Here is a 20,879-nt window from a genome sequence, read left to right as displayed (position 1 = left end):
CTGGGTGCATCTAAAGCCACTCTTTATTGAAGCTCAGTTTTGTTTCACGCAAGATTACCCAGTGATAGGAAGAAACACATAATGATGGGCCTCACCCTACAAGGCACTTAATATACAAGATTATGGGCCTCAACTGATTAGAAATGGTGGCATGAGGGGAAATACACACAGCAGCAGCATGCTGAGCCATTTTGCCCTTGACAGTGGAGCGTGTCTCTAAAACCTTTAGAACTGATAAAAGATCATTAGACTCAATATTCCTAAATTTACATTTTCACATTATACTGACACAAACTATCAGGATGCTTGGGATAACACAATGCTTTTAGGTGGAAACTTTCACAGACTCAGACTTTATGGCCAGAAGGGACCATCAGGCTCATCTAGTCTAACCTCCTGCACATCGCAGGCTACAGAACTTCTCCCACCCACTCCTGTAATAGACCCATAAATTCTAAATCTTGATTTAAAGACTTAGATAATCCACCATTCTGCACTGCCTTTATTCTATTGGAGTCCTAGCCGGCCATGCACGGGACTCGCATGCAGAAGATGTGTTACCCAGGATAAAAACCACAAGGTCGAAGTGGTGTTGGGTGAGCGGACAAGCACAAAGGGGTCCGTAGCGCCACTATAGAGCGTCTCTCTGGAACAGACGAGCGGAGTGCTACTGACTCTCTGTGAGGAAACCAGGTGCTCTCTCCTATTGGGCAAAGGCTGCGTGGCCACCCAGAGGGCCGGAAAGGAGAACGTGGCCCTCAGAATGACTGCAGTTCAATGCTGGGAGAAGAAGAGGTGCAGCAGAGACAACAGAGTCCTACACACCTCTGTGAATGCTAGACAGAGTCATCACAACCTCACCACCTTCCACTCCAAATGAAAGGTGCATTTCTTCGATCTTGCCTTCTCTAACATAGATACAGTGCAACATGAATATATATATTTTCACAACCTAAAACCCCATCAAAACAAGACACTCCCCTGAAAAACATTTCTCCCCCGGGGGAAGAGGGTAAGAGAACACCACTTGACAGATGTTCGTCATGTTGCTCAGTGCACCAGTGCCAGATGTTTGGGTGCTACGGTGATAAGCGCAGCACAAGAACCCATCTAGACTAGAACAGTGAGTGCACTGGAAGGTGACTTACGCATTACTTCCATGACGCGGTGACGGAGGAAGGTGCGACTGCTCTGAAGGGCACCAAAGCGCTTCAGGTCCAGTGGCCAAACATTTTCTGATGGGCAACCATTTACCATCCACTCAGCCAGGTACCTAGTTGAAGGCAGAAACCAAGGAGGATTTGGATGTTAATTGAAGCACTATGAGCAAGAGTCTAGCTCTTAAGTCAAGGAGTAAAGGGAATTTGCGCACCAGGATTTCATGCAATCAGCAGAGGCTTTGAAAAAGGTGGTTACAATAATACAGAAACCAATGGGAGCTAGGAGATTTCAATCTAAAACAAAACCAGCCACCAGATAATGGAATTATTAACTTCCCACTGCAATGAAATTTACCACACAGAGCAATGGAAGCTGAGGACACTGCAAGTGAAACCACAGAGCATCAGATTAGCAGTTTATAATTTAGCATTATGCTATATCCTTAGGATACACAAAGCAGGGAGGGTTGAAGTATGCTTAATCTTTGTCATTTCCAGTACCTGGTGCAGGCTCACGCCTTAGCAGAAGGTACCTGTCAAGTTGGAGGTTACATTTGGCAACACCTCCGGCAATGACTAAGCTAGGCCTGGAGGGTGTACTCTAGACCCCTGTCAAGTCAGAATGACAGAAAGCTAAAAGGAAGAGAGCAGCCCAAACTAAAGCAGAACAGTTCAATACATTTGGCTGGCAGAGACAATAGCAAAGGGGTCATCAGAAAATCTACGGAGAAAGCTATGTTAATGCAATGTCAAGACAGCTTGAACGGACAAATGGACAGGTCCGGTTCTGACCCAAAAACTGAAATAGCCTGCAGATCTTCCTGTAATGGTGCTATGGACCTTATTACGATCGAGAAAAATGGAGGATTCCCTTTTTTTTGGTGAATCATTTGACAACTAATGGCTATCAGAACCAAACGGATACTAAATCTAGATACCAATAGCTGTCACAGAAGAAGGGGGAAAAAAACAGAGGTCGCTCTGGGGCTGGGATGATAGGAAGGATCCTGACTAATGGAAGGCAATGGGTGGGGGCAGAGGATGCTGGGCCAGATCAGGGTGCCAAGATGGAACCACAATAGGAGAGACTGGGTGAGGGCGAACTAGGGTGAGGGGCAGCAGCCATTTTAAATGCAGCCTTTTTTCCTGGATGTGATTTGTACAATTCTGTCAAAGTTCCTGGATTTGTGTGAGAGTCTAACCTATCAGGGAGTCATCACAACCCTAGGATGCTGGCAGAAGGAAGTGTGGGGGAAGTTTGTTTGGGAAATATATAAATGAGTCTCTGGGGCAGTGAACCCCAGAACCTTTCACCAACATTTAACTCACATTAGTATTTATAGTACAGAGTATTTTATCGCCTGCATTTTTTGTGAAAATTAACTCAAAGTCACCTGAACAATCTGGCCTGAGAGAGGCTGGCCTGCAGGTCCACGATTTAGGAGTTTCCCCCCTCTTGTGGCAGCCCCACAGAGGCAATGCACCCAGCCTGTGCATAGGGGACAAGATGAGCTGTGCTGTGCTCAGCATTTATTTCTGCCAGCTGGGAAAAGGAACAGGACTGGTGGACCCTGCAAGGAGCCTCATCAGTCTTCAACAAGCTGTTGGTCCTTGACATGTGGAGCCCAAAAGAAGATGCGCAGGGAAAGCCAACAATCTGATTAGTCAGAAACCCCCAAGGAGAAGGAAATCAGAGAAAATGCAATATGCTTTTCACCCTCTCAAATGCAGTGCTCTTTCATAACCCAGGCTGCTTTCTTGACTAAGCTCAGGCTCCCATGAATTGACAAACAGTTTTATATAGTCAAATTCTGCATGTTGTCTTGTGGTACACAAAACCACACAGTGCCTCTTGCACTATACCGGTGAGCTAAGTTCCCTCTAAGCTGCGCAGCAGGCTATAAAGAGCCACGCAGGCCGGGGAGAGAAGCGAGGTAGACGGGGAGGGGAGGAAGTTGGGGGTGTGCAGGGCTGCTGTTGGGGAGAAGCGCCTCTCTCCAGGGGCTGCCGCCAGTGGGGACAGGGCTGGGGGGGGGAGGGGGGGAGAGAAGTCCTCCGGCCCCAGCCCAGAGGCAGCCTGCACACCAAACTCCTCATCCCCGGCCCCACCCCATATCCCGCACCCTCAGCTGGAGCCCGCACCCCAACCCTCTGCCACAGCCCTGAGCTCCCACACACTCCGAACCCCTGGGTCCTACCCCCGTCACACGTCACTTCCATACTGGTGCACATAACATTCACCGCTACCCTGATATAACGTGACCCGATATAACACGAATATAATGCAGTAAAGCGGCGCTCCGGGGCTGCAGGGCTGCGCGATCCTGTGGATCAAAGCAAGTTTGATATAACGTGGTTTCACCTATAAGTAAGATTTTTTGGCTCCCGAGGACAGCGTTATATCTGGGTAGAGGTGTAATTCATTCCACATATGGATATAAAAAATTAGAGGGAACATTGCTGGTGAGCCACTTACTTGCCTGCTCCTCCACCGAAAGAGGTGCCAGCCGAGTTCATTCCAGCCAGGACAAAGTAGCCCTGTACCGTGGGCGACTCTCCCATGATGCACCGCATATCTGGAGTGAAGGATTCTGGGCAGTTCACTAACTGCATGATCTCCAAAGCCTCCAGCCTCGGCATCCTCCGCAGAAGAGAACTCAGCAGTGGCTCTAGTCACCAAAACAAAACAATACAATTTAGTCCTTTAGTCTACAGACACTTCAACCACTCCTCCTCCATCCCAAAACCAGACACACAAACCAGTCCATTTACACCAAGACAGACAAACAGTAAGCTATATGATCTTAACAGATAGCAGTATCTTCCATGTCTCAGTGCATCCATGGGACAAACTGGACATTTTCTGTAAAGTACCACAGGTGTAGATCAGCAGAAGGGCAGGAAACCTAGCAGAGCTTGCCTTCTCAGACTAATTAAAATGGATCAACCCTTAAAGAGAACCCTTTTGGGGGTATGAAGAACTGGCTATCCCCATAAAGCAAATTCTCTCATTTCAATTTTTTTTTGGTTCGGGGTTTCCCTCCGCAAGGTATTTTATTTAAAATCTCTCACCTTCCTTTGCTCAAAATTCAGCAGCTGCAAGCACTAAAATGGTCAAGTTTCATGTTCCCTTAAAAATGTCTGAACAGAAATAAAGCTTTTATGCCCACTCCCCATGCACATGAGGATTCCAGCGTGAGTATGGGGTTCTGAATTTCTCTAGAGAGGGGTCTCAGAGCAGCCGGTGTCAGGTCTGGTCTTATAAGATATCTAGAACAGCGGTGTCAAAGGCTGGTGGACCCTTTAAAGCAAGCCAGGCGCAGCCTTGCCTGTGACCCAGCAGCAAGCAAGCCCCCCTCTGCCCAAGTGACTGTCATATGGCAACTGAACAATAATTTGTGATCCAAGCTGTGAAAGAGTTAGGAAAAAGACAACACAATGAAGAATTCTTTGGGGGAAAGAGATTGAGACTGTGACTGCAGAGACGGTAGGACTCTCTGACAGGTAGGAGAACCCACAGGGAGCGGCATAGGCTCCTGTGGGAGAAGCCCTGAGCTAAGGCCTACAAGGTACAAGGAGATCCCTAGGGGAAGATGCCAGAGTCCCTGGGGAAGGGAAGCAGTGAGGGAAAGCATGCTAAGACAAGACACAACAAAGGAAGAACTCTACAGGAGCAGGTTAGGCTCCCGTGGAGGAGGTTCTGAGGTAGGGTCAGTAAAAGCAGTGGAAGATTTAACTGTTCAGCAGGGAAGGGAGAAGACAGAATTGCAACCCTCTAGTTAAAATTATGGACAGAAAATAAAAATGAGATTCAACTTGGGAAAATACAAGCCAGTATATCTGGGGAAAAACAATCCAACACCCCACCCCACCGGCTGGGAGGAATCCAGGAGCAGCCATGCTATACTTTGTCCACATAAAAGGTATCATAAAATTAGGGGCACCTGGCAGTCCCTGTTCAAAAGAGATGCAGGGCTGGAGTATGAGGAGTGCATGGCAGGTTACTGGTGCTGAACAGGGAGCCTGTAAGTGGAGAAGCAGGCGGTGCTGTAGCTTTAACATCAAATGCTTTGGGGAGGTTTGCACAGTGCTCTTCTGCCCTACACTTGGTACAAACTGAAGTATGTGAACGGACATGCTGAAGGCTAATGGTGATTTCCAGCAATGCACATACGAGGCAACTGCAATTGATGGGAGTGGGATTCTCACACTAATTGTCCCACAAATTGACAACTGAACCCACTTATTGAAGTGTCCAACCTCCCTTGCCTCTTAAGAAAGGACAGATAAGAGTTCTAGCAAATCCACAGCACACTCTCCCTTGTAGGCAGCACTGCCTTACCTTTGAGCCCTCTGTTGTGCTGCTGTGGCAGCCCTGCCCATGTAAGGACTGTAAACCAGGGTGGATAAAAATCAATGATTTTTAAAAAAAATCATTTTTAAAAAAATCATTTTTTTCATAAAATGCTTTTTGAGGAAAAAACCTTGCTAAAGGTATCTTTGAGCTATAATGTATCTTAATTAAAACTATCTCATCAGGGAACAGGGATTATAAATTCTAATTCTATAGTATGAGACAATATATTCATGTAATGTTTAAGAAAAGTTTTGTAAACGAGTTCCAATAGTTCATGGATTAGGGACGCAATTTTATGGGGTTCCAGGGGCTTCTGTATAGATTATTTAGGTTAATCTTTCTATCCACCCAATGGTACTCAGTGCTCAGTCTAGAAGATACCATCAGAGATGCTTAGTTTTGCAGTTCTCAAATTGTGGATTTGTGTCTCCAGAGATAACATGCTTGTTAACAGCAAAAATGTTTTTAAATAAATATATAGAGGTGAGAAATAACAGACCTCAACCCTATTGTCCCTCTGCAAATTTGTCTACACAGTCAAACCCTTACCTCTCTCTAAAAGTGCAAAGTTTCAAAAAATTCAATGAACAGAAGATTGTTGGGGTGGAATAGATCTGGACAAGGAGAAGAAGTCTGGAGATAAATGTGAAAAGGGAGGGACTGGCAGTAGAAACAAACGTGAAACGGTTTGAGCAGCATATTCCAGAAGTCTTAAGGTCTTTCTCAGTGTAGCCTTCATTGATTTGAGATCTACCATACCATTCTCTCACTAGAAGGGAAAACCTACAATGGCAGCAGGCCATAAGAGAGACCCAGTTTGAGAATACTTTAATGAAGTTCCTCTACCTGTGGGTGACAAGCATGCGTGCAAAATGCAAACAGTACAACAAAGAAATGTAAGGCTTGGTTGCCCGAATGAAACATCATGAGAAGTGTTCTTTCTCAGGAGGAAGCTGCGTTGAAGATGATGAAAGGAACAAGTCTGAACATGCAGGATCTTCAGGTTGGTAAACTTTTTTTATTTCATACTTCTTTCTTAAGGACTGCCTGTCTTCCTTCTGGACTATTCTTGAATTCTCATGGCTGAGCAAAAAATATAGGAGAAGGTTCCAAGGTGGATTAGGCGGTTTGATATCCGGGTATAGGATTTGGGGTCCCTTAAGGAATCACTTAGTAATGGGGTGAGCAAAGATAGGCCTATTGTTAGTGGCATCACGGAACATTGTAATTGCAGCCAAGTGGACTTTGATGGAACTCAAGGAGAGTCTAGAGAGTTTAATCTCTAACAGATAGTCAAGGATTAGTGGCAGAGGCGTGGAAAAAAGGAGCGGTTTCTGTGGCAGCCCACCAGTGTGTAAATCTTGTCCAGTTACGAAGGTAGGTGGTGCATGTAGAATTTGCTGTGCTATGAAGGAGTACATTGCTCCGAGCAAGTTCGCTCGGCATGAGAGAACCATGAAGGAGCCAAACCTTGAGGTGTAACATGGTTAAATTGGGGTGGAATAGTAGACCGCGTTGTTGGGACAAAAGATTCGGGTGGAACAATAATGGGATGGGTGCGGAGAGCGCCATCTTGGCAAAGAAAGGGTACCATGCCTGTCTGGGCCACGTGGGGGTGATCATTATGACCTTGGCTTGGTCTGTTCGTATTTTTATCAGTACTTTGTGTACGAGTGGTATCAGGGAAATGCATACATTAGGTTGGTGTTCCATGGGAACATGAACGCATCCCCCGTGGAGTGTTTGCCTAGTTCCGCTCTAGAACAAAATCTTGGGCATTTCTCCCTTGTTGCAGTTGCGTATCCCCCTGTGTGGAATATATCTAGTACTATATCCTTGTTTAGTTCCCATTCGTGGCCTATGAGAAATCTTCTGCTGAGGTCATCTGCGGTGGTATTGAGAGAGCCAGGTAAGTATGCAGCTGACATTCAGACATTGTGTCTGAGACACCAGTTCCATCGCTTCAGTAGAAAGGGAGTGGGATCACCCCACCCCTCCCTTGCCTGTTTACGTAGAACATGCAGGCAATGTTGTCAGTCATTATTTTATGATGAGATAACTGGCTCTGTGGATGAGGGGAAAGTGGTGGATATGTTGTTCCTTGACTTTAGCAAAGCTTTTGACACGGTCTCCCACAGTATTCTTGCCAGCAAGTTCAAGAAGTATGGGCTGGATGAATGGACAGAAAGTGGAGGTGAAGGTGGATAGAAAGTTGCAGTGGGGGAGGTTTAGGTTGGATATTAGGAAAAAATTTTTCACTAGGAGGGTGGTGAAACAGTGGAATCCATTACCTAGGGAGGCGGTGGAATCTCCTTCCTTAGATATTTCTAAGGTCAGGCTTGACAAAGCCCTGGCTGGGATGGTTTAGTTGGGGATTGGTCCTGCTTTGAGCAGGGGGTTGGACTAGATGACCTCCTGAGGTCCCTTCCAACCCTGATATTCTATCACCTCAGTCCCCGGAAAAATCATGGAGCAGGTCCTCAAGGAATCTATCCTGAAGCACTTACACGAGAGGAAAGTGATCAGGAACAGTCAGCATGGATTCACCAAGGGAAGGTCATGCCTGACTAATCTAATCACCTTCTATGATGAGATTACTGGTTCTGTGGATGAAGGGAAAGCAGTGGATGTATTGTTTCTTGACTTTAGCAAAGCTTTTGACACGGTCTCCCACAGTATTCTTGTCAGCAAGTTAAAGAAGTATGGGCTGGATGAATGCACTATAAGGTGGGTAGAAAGTTGGCTAGATTGTCGGGCTCAACGGGTAGCGATGAATGGCTCCATGTCTAGTTGGCAGCCGGTATCAAGTGGAGTGCCCCAAGGGTCAGTCCTGGGGCCGGTTTTGTTCCATATCTTCATAAATGATCTGGAGGATGGTGTGGATTGCACCCTCAGCAAATTTGCAGATGACACTAAACTGGGAGGAGAGGTAGATATGCTGGAGGGTAGGGACAGGATACAGAGGGCCCTAGACAAATTAGAGGATTGGGCCAAAAGAAATCTGATGAGGTTCAACAAGGACAAGTGCAGAGTCCTGCACTTAGGACAGAAGAATCCCATGCACTGCTACAGACTAGGGACCAAATGGCTCGGCAGCAGTTCTGCAGAAAAGGACTTAGGGGTTACAGTGGATGAGAAGCTGGATATGAGTCAACAGTGTGCCTTTGTTGCCAAGAAGGCCAATGGCATTTTGGGATGTATAAGTAGGGACATTGCCAGCAGATCGAGGGACGTGATCGTTCCCCTCTATTCGGAACTGGTGAGGCCTCATCTGGAGTACTGTGTCCAGTTTTGGGCCCCACACTACAAGAAGGATGTGAATAAATTGGAGAGAGTCCAGCGAAGGGCAACAAAAATGATTAGGGGTCTGGAACACATGACTTATGAGGAGCGGCTGAGGGAACTGGGATTGTTTAGTCTGCAGAAGAGAAGAATGAGGGGGGATTTGATAGCTGCTTTCAACTACCTGAAAGGGGGTTCCAAAGAGGATGTATCTAGACTCTTCTCAGTGGTAGCAGATGACAGGACAAGGAGTAATGGTCTCTAGTTGCAGTGGGGGAGGTTTAGGTTGGATATTAGGAAAAACGTTTTCACTAGGAGGGTGGTGAAACACTGGAATGCATTACCTAGGGAGGTGGTAGAATCTCCTTCCTTAGATATTTTTAAGGTCAGGCTTGACAAAGCCCTGGCTGGGATGATTTAATTGGGGATTGGTCCTGCTTTGAGCAGGGAGTTGAACTAGATGACCTCCTGAGGTCCCTTCCAACCCTGATATTCTATGATTCTATGTTGGCTTTGTATGAAGGGGAGAAAATGGAGGCTGGCATTGCGTATCATTCAGAGTTCTAGACATTGATGTGAAGGGATGTCTCGGCAGGAGACGAAAGCCCTGGGCAGCGTACTGGGGCATATGTGCTCCCTATCCTGTAAGGGATGCGTCTGTAGTTATGATAACCAGCAGGACGTCCTGTAGAAAGGGGACCCCGGAGCAAAGATTGTGAGGCAATGTCCACTAGTGGAGGGAGTCCTTGACTCTGGGAGGTATGTATAAAAGGTTGTTCAGACCATGGACATTCCGTCTGCAGGCAGTGGTCATCCAACTTTGGAAAACACCTGATGAAGAGGCGAGCATTCCTGACTACAAAAGTGCAAGAGGCCATGTGGCCTAGGAGTTGTAGGCAATCTCGTGCAGTCACCTGTGGACTGTTGTACAGCTTGGCAACCAAAAGGTTGATGATGTTGAGCAGGTGGAGTGGGAGAGATGCTATTCTTTTGCGTGAGTTGAAATGTGCTCCTATGAACTCCTGTTGTGGGATGGGAGTGAGTGTAGATTTTCTTTGTTCATTCGCAGGCCAAGAGCATGGAAACATTGGACTGTCCGTTCTGTGGACTGAACGGCTTCTTGGAGGGTCCTGGCTTTGAAAAGGTAGTTGTCGAAGTAAGTAAAAATTATGATTCCCTTCCTTCTGAGATGAGCTGTTACAACTGCAAGGAATTTGGAAAATACATGAGGCGCAGTCGAGAGACCAAAAGGTAGGACCCTGTACTGGTAGTGTTGTGAGCCCAGAACGAAGCGAATAAAACGTCTATGGGCAGCATGTATGGTCACATGAACATAAGCACCCTGCAGGTTAAGGGCTGAAAACCAATCTCCCTGCTTCAGTGTTGGGATTATGGTTGCAAGAGTCAATTTTTTTTTTTTTAAATAATGAATTTGTTGACGCATCTGAGGTCGAGAATGGGTTGCCTTCCCCCAGTTTGCTTTTCTGCTAAAAGTAATGGGAATAGAACCCTTTTCCTCTGTGTTGGTCGGTCACTAGTTCTACTGCTCCTAATTGGAGGAGGTGATGCACCTCTTGATGGAGCAGTTGTTTGTGAGAGGGGTCCCTGAAGTAGGGATGATGTTTTCTATACTCTCGACCACATCTTCAAATTTGCTTATTAGTGGGAGGGGGTTGACATGGAGCCGATGAATTGGTACAGCAATGATGTTGTTCTTATGGTCTATGACTTTGTTGAGTATATGTCAGGTGGACATTGATTAGGTTGGTATCTATATTGTCTCCTCCTATTTGTAGGGGTTTGGATACAGAGATCGTAATGTCGCTCTCGAGTCCTTCATGGAGTGAAGTACATCATTGGTGTTATTGGCAAATAGTTTTCCACCATCAAAAGGGAGATCTTTGTTGGTATTCTGAACTGCGTGAAGAAAAGACGACGATGAAAGCCATGAAGCTCGATGCATCATAACTGCTGTAGCAGTGGATCTTGCAGCCGTATTAGCAACATCAAGCGCAGCTTGTAGTGCGGTACTGGAGAGGATTTGTCCCTCAGAGACTATGGCTTTAAACTGATTTTTTTTTGCTCTCTGGAATGTCATCAATAAAGTCCATGAGTTTCTCATAGTTTTTGTGGTCATGTTTTGCCAGAACGGATGAATAATTAGATATCCAGAATTGTAATGTGGACGAAGCATACACTTTATGATCAAGCAGGTCCAGCTTTTTACTGTCTTTAACAGTTGGGGTAGACCTGGGAAACTGGTGTTTGTTCTTTTGGTTAGCTGCCTCTACTACCAATGAGTTTGATGCTGGGTGAGTAAAAAGGAACTCAGACCCTTTGGAAGGAATAAAGTATTTCCGGTCAGCTCGCTTACAGGTAAGTGTGCTAGTAGTCTGCCATATGGTTTTGGCAGGATCCATTATGGCTGAATTTATAGGTAAGGCAATCTTGGATATGGAGGTAGGTTGCAGGAGATCAGTCATCTCATGCGGATTTTCAGAAACTTACTCCAGATTAATCCTCAACTCGTTGGCGACTCTTTTGAAGGGGTCTTGAAATTTTAAGAAATCATCCAACCGTGTTGGTGGGGCAGGCAGTATAGCCTCATCCTGTGTGGATACGGGCTCCAGAAGGGTTGGGGAAGCATGTGTAGTGTGTTCATCAAAGTGTGGAGTAACAGCTTGTTGTTGTGTCTCATTTGTAGCCGTATGCACTGGTGGTGGCGAGGTGGCATTACTCATATTTCTGGCATCTTAGTTATCATAGTGGAATCGCTTATATGGTGCCCACGGACCTCAGTATTGCCACTGACCAGGGAAGGACATAGGCGGTGCCATCCACGGGTTTGTATACCAGGGAGGGAGGTCTTTGATGAACGAAGACCTAGATTTTGTGTGACCACTGCTGATTTGGGTCTGTGACTGGGAGAACTAGTATGATGAAAAGTCTCCCTGCACTATGGCTTCCTCACCACTAGAAAAGTGAGATATAGGAGGAGACAGCTGTCCAGACCGCATGCGAATGTCCGGAAAAAAAAATAGGTGTCAAGTAGATGAGACTGTAGATTAGGTGACACCTGTAGGTCCGGTGCATGAATGAACTGCGATGCCGGAGAGCCTGTGTGAATAACCCTCTGTTAGGAGCGCCTGTGGCGCTGGAGGGTCATTCAGCACCGACGTTCTCTGCACTGTAGCGCTCAATGCATGCGCTGAGGTTGGTGGTGCCGGGAAGGTAAGAGCAGCCCGAGTCTGTTCTGGGAAGGTCCTCTGTGCTGGCACCGTGTCCACTGCAGTGCCGAACGGTGCCATGAGAGAGGCAGGCAACTGGAAGCCTAAAGCCTTGGCACCAGGAGCTTGTGCTGTCGCTGCAGCCAGAGGCAGGATTAGCACGATGCTGGAGGAACCCGGCACACCCAAGGTGCCGAGCCGAGAGAAGGTCTGCACAGAAGAAAAAGACCTGCTCAGCAACCTTTTTGCTTGCAATGTTTCCCTTCTGGGTGAGGAGGCGGGCGTTTTCTCTTTTGTCCTTTTTGGAGACGGGAGGGCTGCGGTTCACTGAGGAGCCCGTACCTGGGTCAGAAGCAGGTCCGAGTGACTCCTGCCGAAGAATCATTTTCAGCAATCTTTACTTGCCCTGGATTTTAATTTGGAACAATGGGCACATTTCTGAAGAATGAGGGGCTCCCCCAGGCACTTTATACACTGGAAGTGACCATCCAAGATAGGGATGGTGTCCCTGCACATAGTGCACTGCTTAAATCCTGGGAAGCCAGGCATATTAGCGTCGGCAGGAGGCTGAGAGGAACAAGGGGGAAATTTTTTTTTTGAGGGATGAACTTATCTAGTAACTAGAGTGCTAAACCAAGGGGGGGAAAGGATGTAGAATTGGTAAGAGAAAAAGTTTAACAAGTCTACTCTAGGTCCAACTCCGGCAGGGGATGGTAGAGAAGGAACTGAGGAGTTCGGCCGCGCATGCACACTATTAAGACAAGACTGGTATGTGAGGCAGGCTCCGCACATGCGCAGCTGATACGGGTACTGCTGTAAAAGTCTCCAAACAACGGCGCAAGGGCGCACCAACACCTACAGTGGAGCACCCCCAGGGACACCTCTCGAAGAGCAACAACTGATACATCACAAAATGCACACACAGCAGAATACTTACAAGTAGCAGAAATAAAAGCTATAACAAACTGAAAAAAAATTCAAATGTCTAGTACACAGCTTGGTCACAGACAATGCTGCAGATGTATCCAAGATGAGAAGAAATTATTTAGAAGAGAGTCCTAAGCTAATAACATACGGTTGCAGTGCTCATTTGATGCATCTCTTAGCCAAAGACTTCAGTGTTCCAGAAATAAAGGCTAATGTTGTTGAAATTGCAAAATACTTCCATAACAATCACTTTGCAGCTACTGCTCTGAAAAAAGTAGGAGAAATCAAGCTCACTCTCCCACAAGTCATGCAATGAAACTCAGTACTGGTCTGTTTTGAGCACTAGATCAAGAACTAACCTAATCTGATGACAGTTTGTGAACAAAAGTGTGAAAAAATAGATGGCACTGTCACAGCCAAAGTTCCCAACATTGGGCTTAAGAGAAAGGTTGAACACACGCTGAGTATCCGGAAGCCTGTTTCTGTCGCCTTGAACAAAATGCAGGGAAATAGCTGTTTTATGGCTGACGCTGTTGAAATTTGGAAGGAACTGAGTGAGATCTTAAAAAGAGAAATATGCAATCATAGAATATCAGGGTTGGAAGGGACCTCAGGAGGTCATCTCGCCCAACCTCTTGCTCAAAGCAGGACCAGTCCCCAACTAAATCATCCCAGCCAGGGCTTTGTGAAGCCTGACCTTAAAAACCTCTAAGGAAGGAGATTCCACCACCTCCCTAGGTAACGCATTCCAGTGCTTCACAACCTCCTAGTGAAAAAGATTTTCCTAACATCCAAGCTAAACCTCCCCCACTGCAACTTGAGACCATTACTCCTTGTTCTGTCATCTGCTACCACTAAGAACAGTCTAGATCCATCCTCTTTGGAACCCCCTTCAGGCAGCTGAAAGCAGCTATCAAATTCCCCCTCATTCTTTTCATCTGCAGACTAAACAATCCCAGTTCCCTCAGCCTTTCCTCATAAGTCATGTGCTCCAGCCCCCTAATCATTTTTGTTGCCCTCCACAACAACAGAGTTAAATTACAAGCACCAAAAAAACAAATGGGACAAGCACTATCTCCAGCTGATTTTCTTGCAAATATTCTCAATACTCAGTACCAGGGTCAAACCTTAACTGCTGAAGAAGAGGAGTTGGCTGTGACATGGACATCCAGCAATCATCCCTCCATAATGCCAACTATAATAAACTTCAGAGCTAAGGGTGAACCATTCAAGAAATATATGTCTGCTGATGATGTTTTAAAGAAAGTCACACCAGTGAACTGGTGGAAGTCACTTAAGCACTTGGATTCAGAGACTGTGGAAGTGATAATCTCACTTTTAACAGCAGTAGCTTCTTCTGCTGGTGTAGAAAGAATATTTTCTTCCTTTGGACTAATTCATTCCAAATTGAGAAATCGTTTGGGACCTGAAAAAGCAGGAAAGATTGTTTTTCTTTTCCAGATTATGAACAAACAGGAAAATGAAGGTGAAGATGACTGAGTTTGCTGCAGAAGCCAATATTTTATGTTGACCTGGCTGACAGTCGATTTAATTTGTGTTTTTTTAATTCAATTTAGTTAAACAATTTTAAACAAACCTGATTTTAAAAAACTTGAACGTTTAACTAAATTAAAAAATTCATATGCATGTTTTGTTAAAATATTATACGTTTGCTATTGAAGAAAAAATCCAGAATAATGTTGCATAACATGCATCTGAAGAAGTGGGTATTCACCCATGAAAGCTCCAATACGTCTGTTAGTCTGTAACGTGCCACAGGAGTCTTTGCTGCTTTTACAGAATAACGCTGTTGTTTTAGTTAAATAAAACAATTTAAATGTCTGTCTGGTGATGTTCTCTTCCTAATACAGCATGGCAAGAAAATCCTCCAACTATTAATCATTAACCTGTTGAATTAAAGATAGTTCACCTCCCAATGACTTCATAAAATATCTGCGTCAATTACCTTTGGTAAATGAAATAACCAAACAAGCATTCATTTTCTGATATAGCTGTAAAACTAATCTGAAAAGTTTTCAAAATAAATCACTTTAAAAACGTACAGTGTGTAACTTCTAAAAATGAAACGTACATCTATCTCTGAGTTCTGAAGAATATGTATTAAGGTTATAACAACCAACAAAAATGCACCTTTATGTAGAAATCCATTATTAAATCGAGTCTTCCTAACTACTGATTTAAATCCTCATTTAAATCAAATCCACCCTGCTGTAAACCCTATCTGATTAGCATACCAAAGTGATCCCAGTCCTCATGCAGATTCTGAATCTCAAGCTGGTTCCGGCCCTCAGTAAAGATGGGCTTGGGGTTCTTCTCAAAGCCACCTGAGAGGATGCCACCTTGCCAACTGCGGATATAGATCCTGCCGTCTAGGTCCACGATAGCTGCAGAGGAAACATGAGAGCATGTTGAAGGATTGGGAAGTGCAGGACAAATTACAACTTTGTTTATATCAAAATAGACCATGCTCCCCACACAGAGAGGCTGGGAATACAAAAATGACTAACAAATCAGTCAGTGAAGAGAATTCACTAGAGAGTGAATCAGGCCCTCAGGTCAGAGAGCTGGGTTCCCAGGGGAGCATAACCATTACTTACTAGTTGCGGAAATGCTTGCTAGAGAAAAAGACAGACTGCACGTGTGTGTGCGCACGCGCACGAGAGTTTTCCACTTCCCAGCACTGGTATCCATATGTGCACTCTCCTTCAAGGGAGCCAAAAGCCAGGTGTGTGGGGAGGGAAGGGTAGTTATCTCAAGTACACTGGATGCCCCCTACTGCTCAATGACATGCAAATGCCATTGTAAAGCCTTAACTTCATCTGAAAGAGAGAAATACATGGCCCATATGGGCACAGCAGCCTCCAAGGAGAACATAATAGCAAGGTTAGCACAATCCCTCCAGAGCATGTGGTGCATAGTTGATGCATCCAACAGAGATGCAACCACCTGTAAAGCAAGAGTCAAAATCATTCCCAAGACACAATCTTTGCTAGCTGAGCTGGTAAACCCAAAAGAGCTCATCTTTTGTGGCAAGAGTTTATATTTGAGTAAATAGACAACTATTCCCCACCTCAACTCTGAGAGAGGGCACTCAGAGCAAGTGAGCCTGAACGCCAGGCACATTCCTGGCAGAGTTCAGGTCTGCACACATCAGCTCTACCTCTCCAGCCAGCCTTGACTTTGGAAGGATAGAGAGAGTTCACCAGCAAAATAAAACAAAGTGGGAGAGTCCTCACTTGGTGTGTTGCTCTCTAGTGGCTTCTTCAAGGGACGTGTCAAGAGGTAAAAGTGCTCACAGCCGTGCAGCGGGATACTGACCGGCTCTTCACTGGAGAGACCCAGCTCGTAGGCCCACTGAAACCAGAAAGGGTTAGTTGGGATGGAAGTGACAGGGAGAAAGCCGAGTCACAGGCCTATTTTGTCTTCATCAGAGTGCTTTTGCTACAGCACCAGAGGAGGTCCATGTCTACGCTGCTGCAATATTGCCTTAGACAGAGAAGAAATTTACTTTTTTCCCCCTCTCTACTTAGATTATAAGCTCTTTGGGGAAGGGAAGATCTTTTTGTTGTGTTTGAACAGCAACTAGCACAATGGGGGCCTAGTCCATGACTGAGGCTTCTAGGTGCTATCATGATATAAAATAAACAAGACGAAGAAGAATTTATACAGTGAAGTCACTATTGGTTTGGCTTCTGAAGAAAACATAATAGACAATGATTCTTCTCTTGGGCTCCTGGACTGCTGCGGTCCCATGTTACCAAGATGGCCAGTTGCAGGCTGAGAAACATCAACTGGCAAATATATCTTCAGGGCTGACAAGCTGTGACAGTTAGAATGAGGGAGGTTTTCAGAAACATTATGGAGATTCAATAGTCTCATTAAGAGTCACAGCAAAGTCCTTCACCTCAGAAAGATGTACCCCTCCCACTGAGTGAGACTTGGCAGGTGTGTATTGCCACACTGCAGGATGCTTCTTAACAGGCTGCCACTTAGATTACAGTGCCAAGCAAACAGCATGCACTAGTCTCCTCTTAGGGTATGTCTACACTATGAAATTAGGTTGAATTTATAAAAAGAAAAGGAGTACTTGTGGCACCTTAGAGACTAACCAATTTATTTGAGCATAAGCTGAAGTGAGCTGTAGCTCACTTCATCGGAAGCATACTGTGGAAAATACAGAAGATGTTTTTATACACACAAACCATGAAAAAATGGGTGTTTATCACTACAAAGGGTTTTCTCTCACCCCACCCCACTCTCCTGCTGGTAATAGCTTATCTAAAGTGATCACTCTCCTTACAATGTGTATGATAACCTGGATTTGTGCTGGAAATGGCCCACCTTGATTATCATACACATTGTAAGGAGAGTGATCACTTTAGATAAGCTATTACCAGCAGGAGAGTGAGGTGGGGGGGGAGAGAAAACCCTTTGTAGTGATAAACACCCATTTTTCATGGTTTGTTTGTATAAAAACCATCTTCTGTATTTTCCACAGTATGCATCCGATGAAGTGAGCTGTAGCTCACGAAAGCTTATGCTCAAATAAATTGGTTAGTCTCTAAGGTGCCACAAGTACTCCTTTTCTTTTTGCGAATACAGACTAACACGCCTGTTACTCTGAAACTGTTGAATTTATAGAAGTCGATTTTTTAGAAAGCGATTTTACACAGTCGATTGTGTGTGTCCCCACTAAGCACATTAAGTCGGCAAAGTGCGTCCACAGTACCGAGGCTAGCATAGACTTTTGGAGCGTTGCATTGTGTGTAGCTATCCCGCAGTTCCCACAGTCTCCGCTGCCCATTGGAATTCTGGGTTGAGCTCCCAATGCCTGATGGGGCAAAAACATTGTCGCGGGTGGTTTTGGGTACATGTCATCAGTTGCCCCTCCCTCCGTGAAAGCAACAGCAGACAATCATTTCGCGCCTTTTTTCCGTGCGGGCCCCATACTGCTTTCAGCAGCCGGTGCAGTAGGATGCTAACTATAGTCATCGAACAACAGCTTCCGCTGCCACTCTGCTCTCCTGCTCTGGCAGCAGACGGTGCAGTAGGTCGGAAAAACTGGTCTTCCGACCAGCGCTTCTGCTGCCACTCTGCTCTCCTGGTGGTCTCACAGGTCCTCTATATGACTGTCGTCATCCACCGCTTCCGCTGCAACTCTGCTCTCCTGCTCTTGTCTCGCCATACCTCGGCGAGCGTACAGCCCGCTAAGCTGTTGTGTCCTAGTAGCAGACTGTGCAGTAGGTCTGCAAAACTGGTCATCCAACCACTACTTCCCCTGCAACTCTGCTCTCCTGCAGACACCATACCACAGCAAGCATGGAGCCCACTCAGATCACTGCAGCAGTTATGAGTATTGTAAACACCTCGCGCATTATCATGAAGTATATGCAGAACCAGAACCTGCAAAAGCAGGTGAGGAGGTAATGGCAGCGCGGTGATGAGAGTGATGAGGACATGGACACAGACTTCTCTCAAAGCACGGGCCCTGGCAATTTGGACATCATGGTGGTAATGGGGCAGGTTCATGCCGTGGAAAGCCGATTCTGGGCCTGAGAAACAAGCACAGACTGGTGGGACTGCATAGTGTTGTGGGTCTGGGATGATTCCCAGTGACTGAGAAACTTTCACATGCGTAAGAGCACTTTCATGGAACTTTGTGACTTGCTTTCCCCTGCCCTGAAGCGCAAGAATACCAAGATAAGAGCAGCCCTCACAGTTCACAAGTGAGTGATGATAGCCCTTTGGAAGCTTGCAATGCCAGACAACTACCGGTCAGTCGGGAATCAATTTGGAGTCGGTAAATCTACTGTGGGGGCTGCTGTGCTGCAAGTAGCCAACGCAATCACTGAGCTGTTGCTATCAAGGGTAGTGACTCTGGGAAACGTGCAGGTCATAGTGGATGGCTTTCCTGCAATGGGATTCCCTAACTGTGGTGGGGCGATAGACTGAACGCATATCCCTTACTTGGAACTGGAGAACCAAGGCAGCCAGTACATAAACCGAAAGGGGTACTTTTCAATGGTGCTGCAAGCACTGGTGGATCACAAAGGACGTTTCACCAACATCAAACGTGGGATGGCCGGGAAAGGTTCATGACGCTCGCATCTTCAGGAACTCTGGTCTGTCTGAAGAGCTGCAGCAAGGGACTTGCTTTCCAGAACAGAAAATAACTGTTGGGGATGTTGAAATGCCTATAGTTACCCGTGGGGACCCAGCCTACCCCTTGCTCCCATGGCTCATGAAGCCGTACACAGGCAGCCTGGACAGTAGTCAGGAGCTCTTCAACTACAAGCTGAGCAAGTGCAGAATGGTGGTAGAATGTGCATTTGGACTTTTAAAAGCTCGCTGGTGCAGTTTACTGACTCAGTTAGTCCTCAGCGAAACCAATATTCCCACTGTTATTACTGCTTGCTGTGTGCTCCACAATATCTTTGAGAGTAAGGGGGAGACGTTTATGGCGGGGTGGGAGGTTGAGGCAAATCGCCTGGCTGCTAGTTTTGCACAGCCAGACACCAGGGCAGTTAGAAGAGCACAGCAGGGTGCGCTGCGCATCAGAGAAGCTTTGTAAACCAGTTTCATGGCTAGCCAGGCTACGGTGTGACAGTTCTGTTTGTTTCTCCTTGATGAAAACCCACCCCCTTGGTTCACTCTACTTCCTGTAAGCCAACCGCCCTCCCCTCCCCACTTCGATCACTGCTTGCAGAGGCAATAAAGTCATTGTTTCAAATTCATGCATTCTTTATTAACTCATCACACAAATAGGGGGATAACTACTAAGGTAGCCCGGGAGGGGTGGGGGAGGAGGGGAGGACAAGGCCACACTGCACTTCAAAACTTATTGAATGCCAGCCTTCTGTTGCTTGGGCAGTCCTCTGGGGTGGAATAGTTGGGTGCCCAGAGCCCCCTTCCCTCCTGTTCTTGGGCATCTGGGTGAGGAGGCTATGGAACATGGGGAGGAGAGTGGTTGGTTACACAGGGGCTGCAGTGGCAGTCTGTGCTCCTACTGCCTTTCCTGCACCTCAACCTTATGCTGGAGCATATCAGTTTGATCCTCCAGTAGCCTCAGCATTGCATCCTGCCTCCTCTCCTCACACTGCCACCACCTCTCCTGTTGCTCCAGCCATCTGTCCTCACGTGCATTTTGTGCTTTCCTGGACTCTGACAATGTCTGCCTCCACACATTCTGCTGGGCTCTTTAAGTGCAGGAGGACTGCATGAGCTCAGAGAACATTTCATCTCGAGTGCGTTTTTTTCACCTTCTTATCTGCGCTAGCCTCTGGGACGGAGATGATAGCGGCATTTGCAGCTGTGGGAGGAAAAAAGGGAGAGTAGTATTTAAAAAGACACACTGACCATTTAAAAGGAAGGGCTGATGTTTTCAGGTTAATGTGCAGTACAAACCCAACTAAACCCCCTCAACACCCAATTCTCTGGGATGATCGCTTAACCCCTCCCCCCACCACATGGCTAACAGCAGGGATGATTTCTTTTCAGCCACAGGCAAACAGCCCAGGACTGGCCACCTCTGAATGTCCCCTTAATAAAATTCCCCTATTTCAACCAGGTGACCATGAATGATATCACTCTCCTGAGGATAACACAGAGAGATAAAGAACAGATGTTGCTTGAATACCAGCAAACACCGGGACCACACGCTGCCATGCTTTCTTATGCAATGATTCCAGACTACGTGCTACTGGCCTGGCATGGTAAAGTGTCCTACCATGGAGGACGCAATAAGGCTGCCCTCCCCAGAAACCTTTTGCAAAGGCTTTGGGAGTACCTCCAGGAGAGCTTCATTGAGATGTCCCTGAAGGATTTCCGCTCCATCCCCAGAACGTTAACAGATTTTTCCAGTAACTGTACTGGCTGCGAATGCATCCCAAGTCTTCAGGGCAAATT

The 20,879-nt window shown here is 46.2% G+C and overlaps 1 protein-coding gene across 9 annotated transcripts in view; it reads right to left on the bottom strand.

Moving 5' to 3' along the window:
• The window catches only part of PDPR (pyruvate dehydrogenase phosphatase regulatory subunit), a 68,428-nt gene that overhangs the window by 21,343 nt on the left and 26,206 nt on the right, over positions 1-20,879 (bottom strand). For 7 of the 9 annotated variants that reach the window (XM_075118240.1, XM_048870650.2, XM_075118245.1 and 4 more), the window contains exons 7-10: positions 16,211-16,328; positions 15,209-15,358; positions 3,637-3,829; positions 1,149-1,273 (exon numbers count right to left, since the gene is read on the bottom strand). In XM_075118240.1, the coding sequence (XP_074974341.1) occupies positions 1,149-1,273; positions 3,637-3,829; positions 15,209-15,358; positions 16,211-16,328 (586 nt within the window). Of the gene's footprint in view, positions 1-1,148; positions 1,274-3,636; positions 3,830-14,289; positions 14,380-15,208; positions 15,359-16,210; positions 16,329-20,879 lie in introns of those variants that run through there. The other 2 variants (XM_075118246.1, XM_075118247.1) reach the window with 2 other exon arrangements.

The sequence above is a fragment of the Caretta caretta genome, chromosome 12, assembly GCF_965140235.1.
Source record: "Caretta caretta isolate rCarCar2 chromosome 12, rCarCar1.hap1, whole genome shotgun sequence".
Classification (NCBI taxonomy): Eukaryota; Metazoa; Chordata; order Testudines; family Cheloniidae; genus Caretta; species Caretta caretta.
The sequence above is the reverse complement of the archived record's forward strand: the minus strand, read 5'-3'. Positions and strand labels throughout refer to the sequence as shown.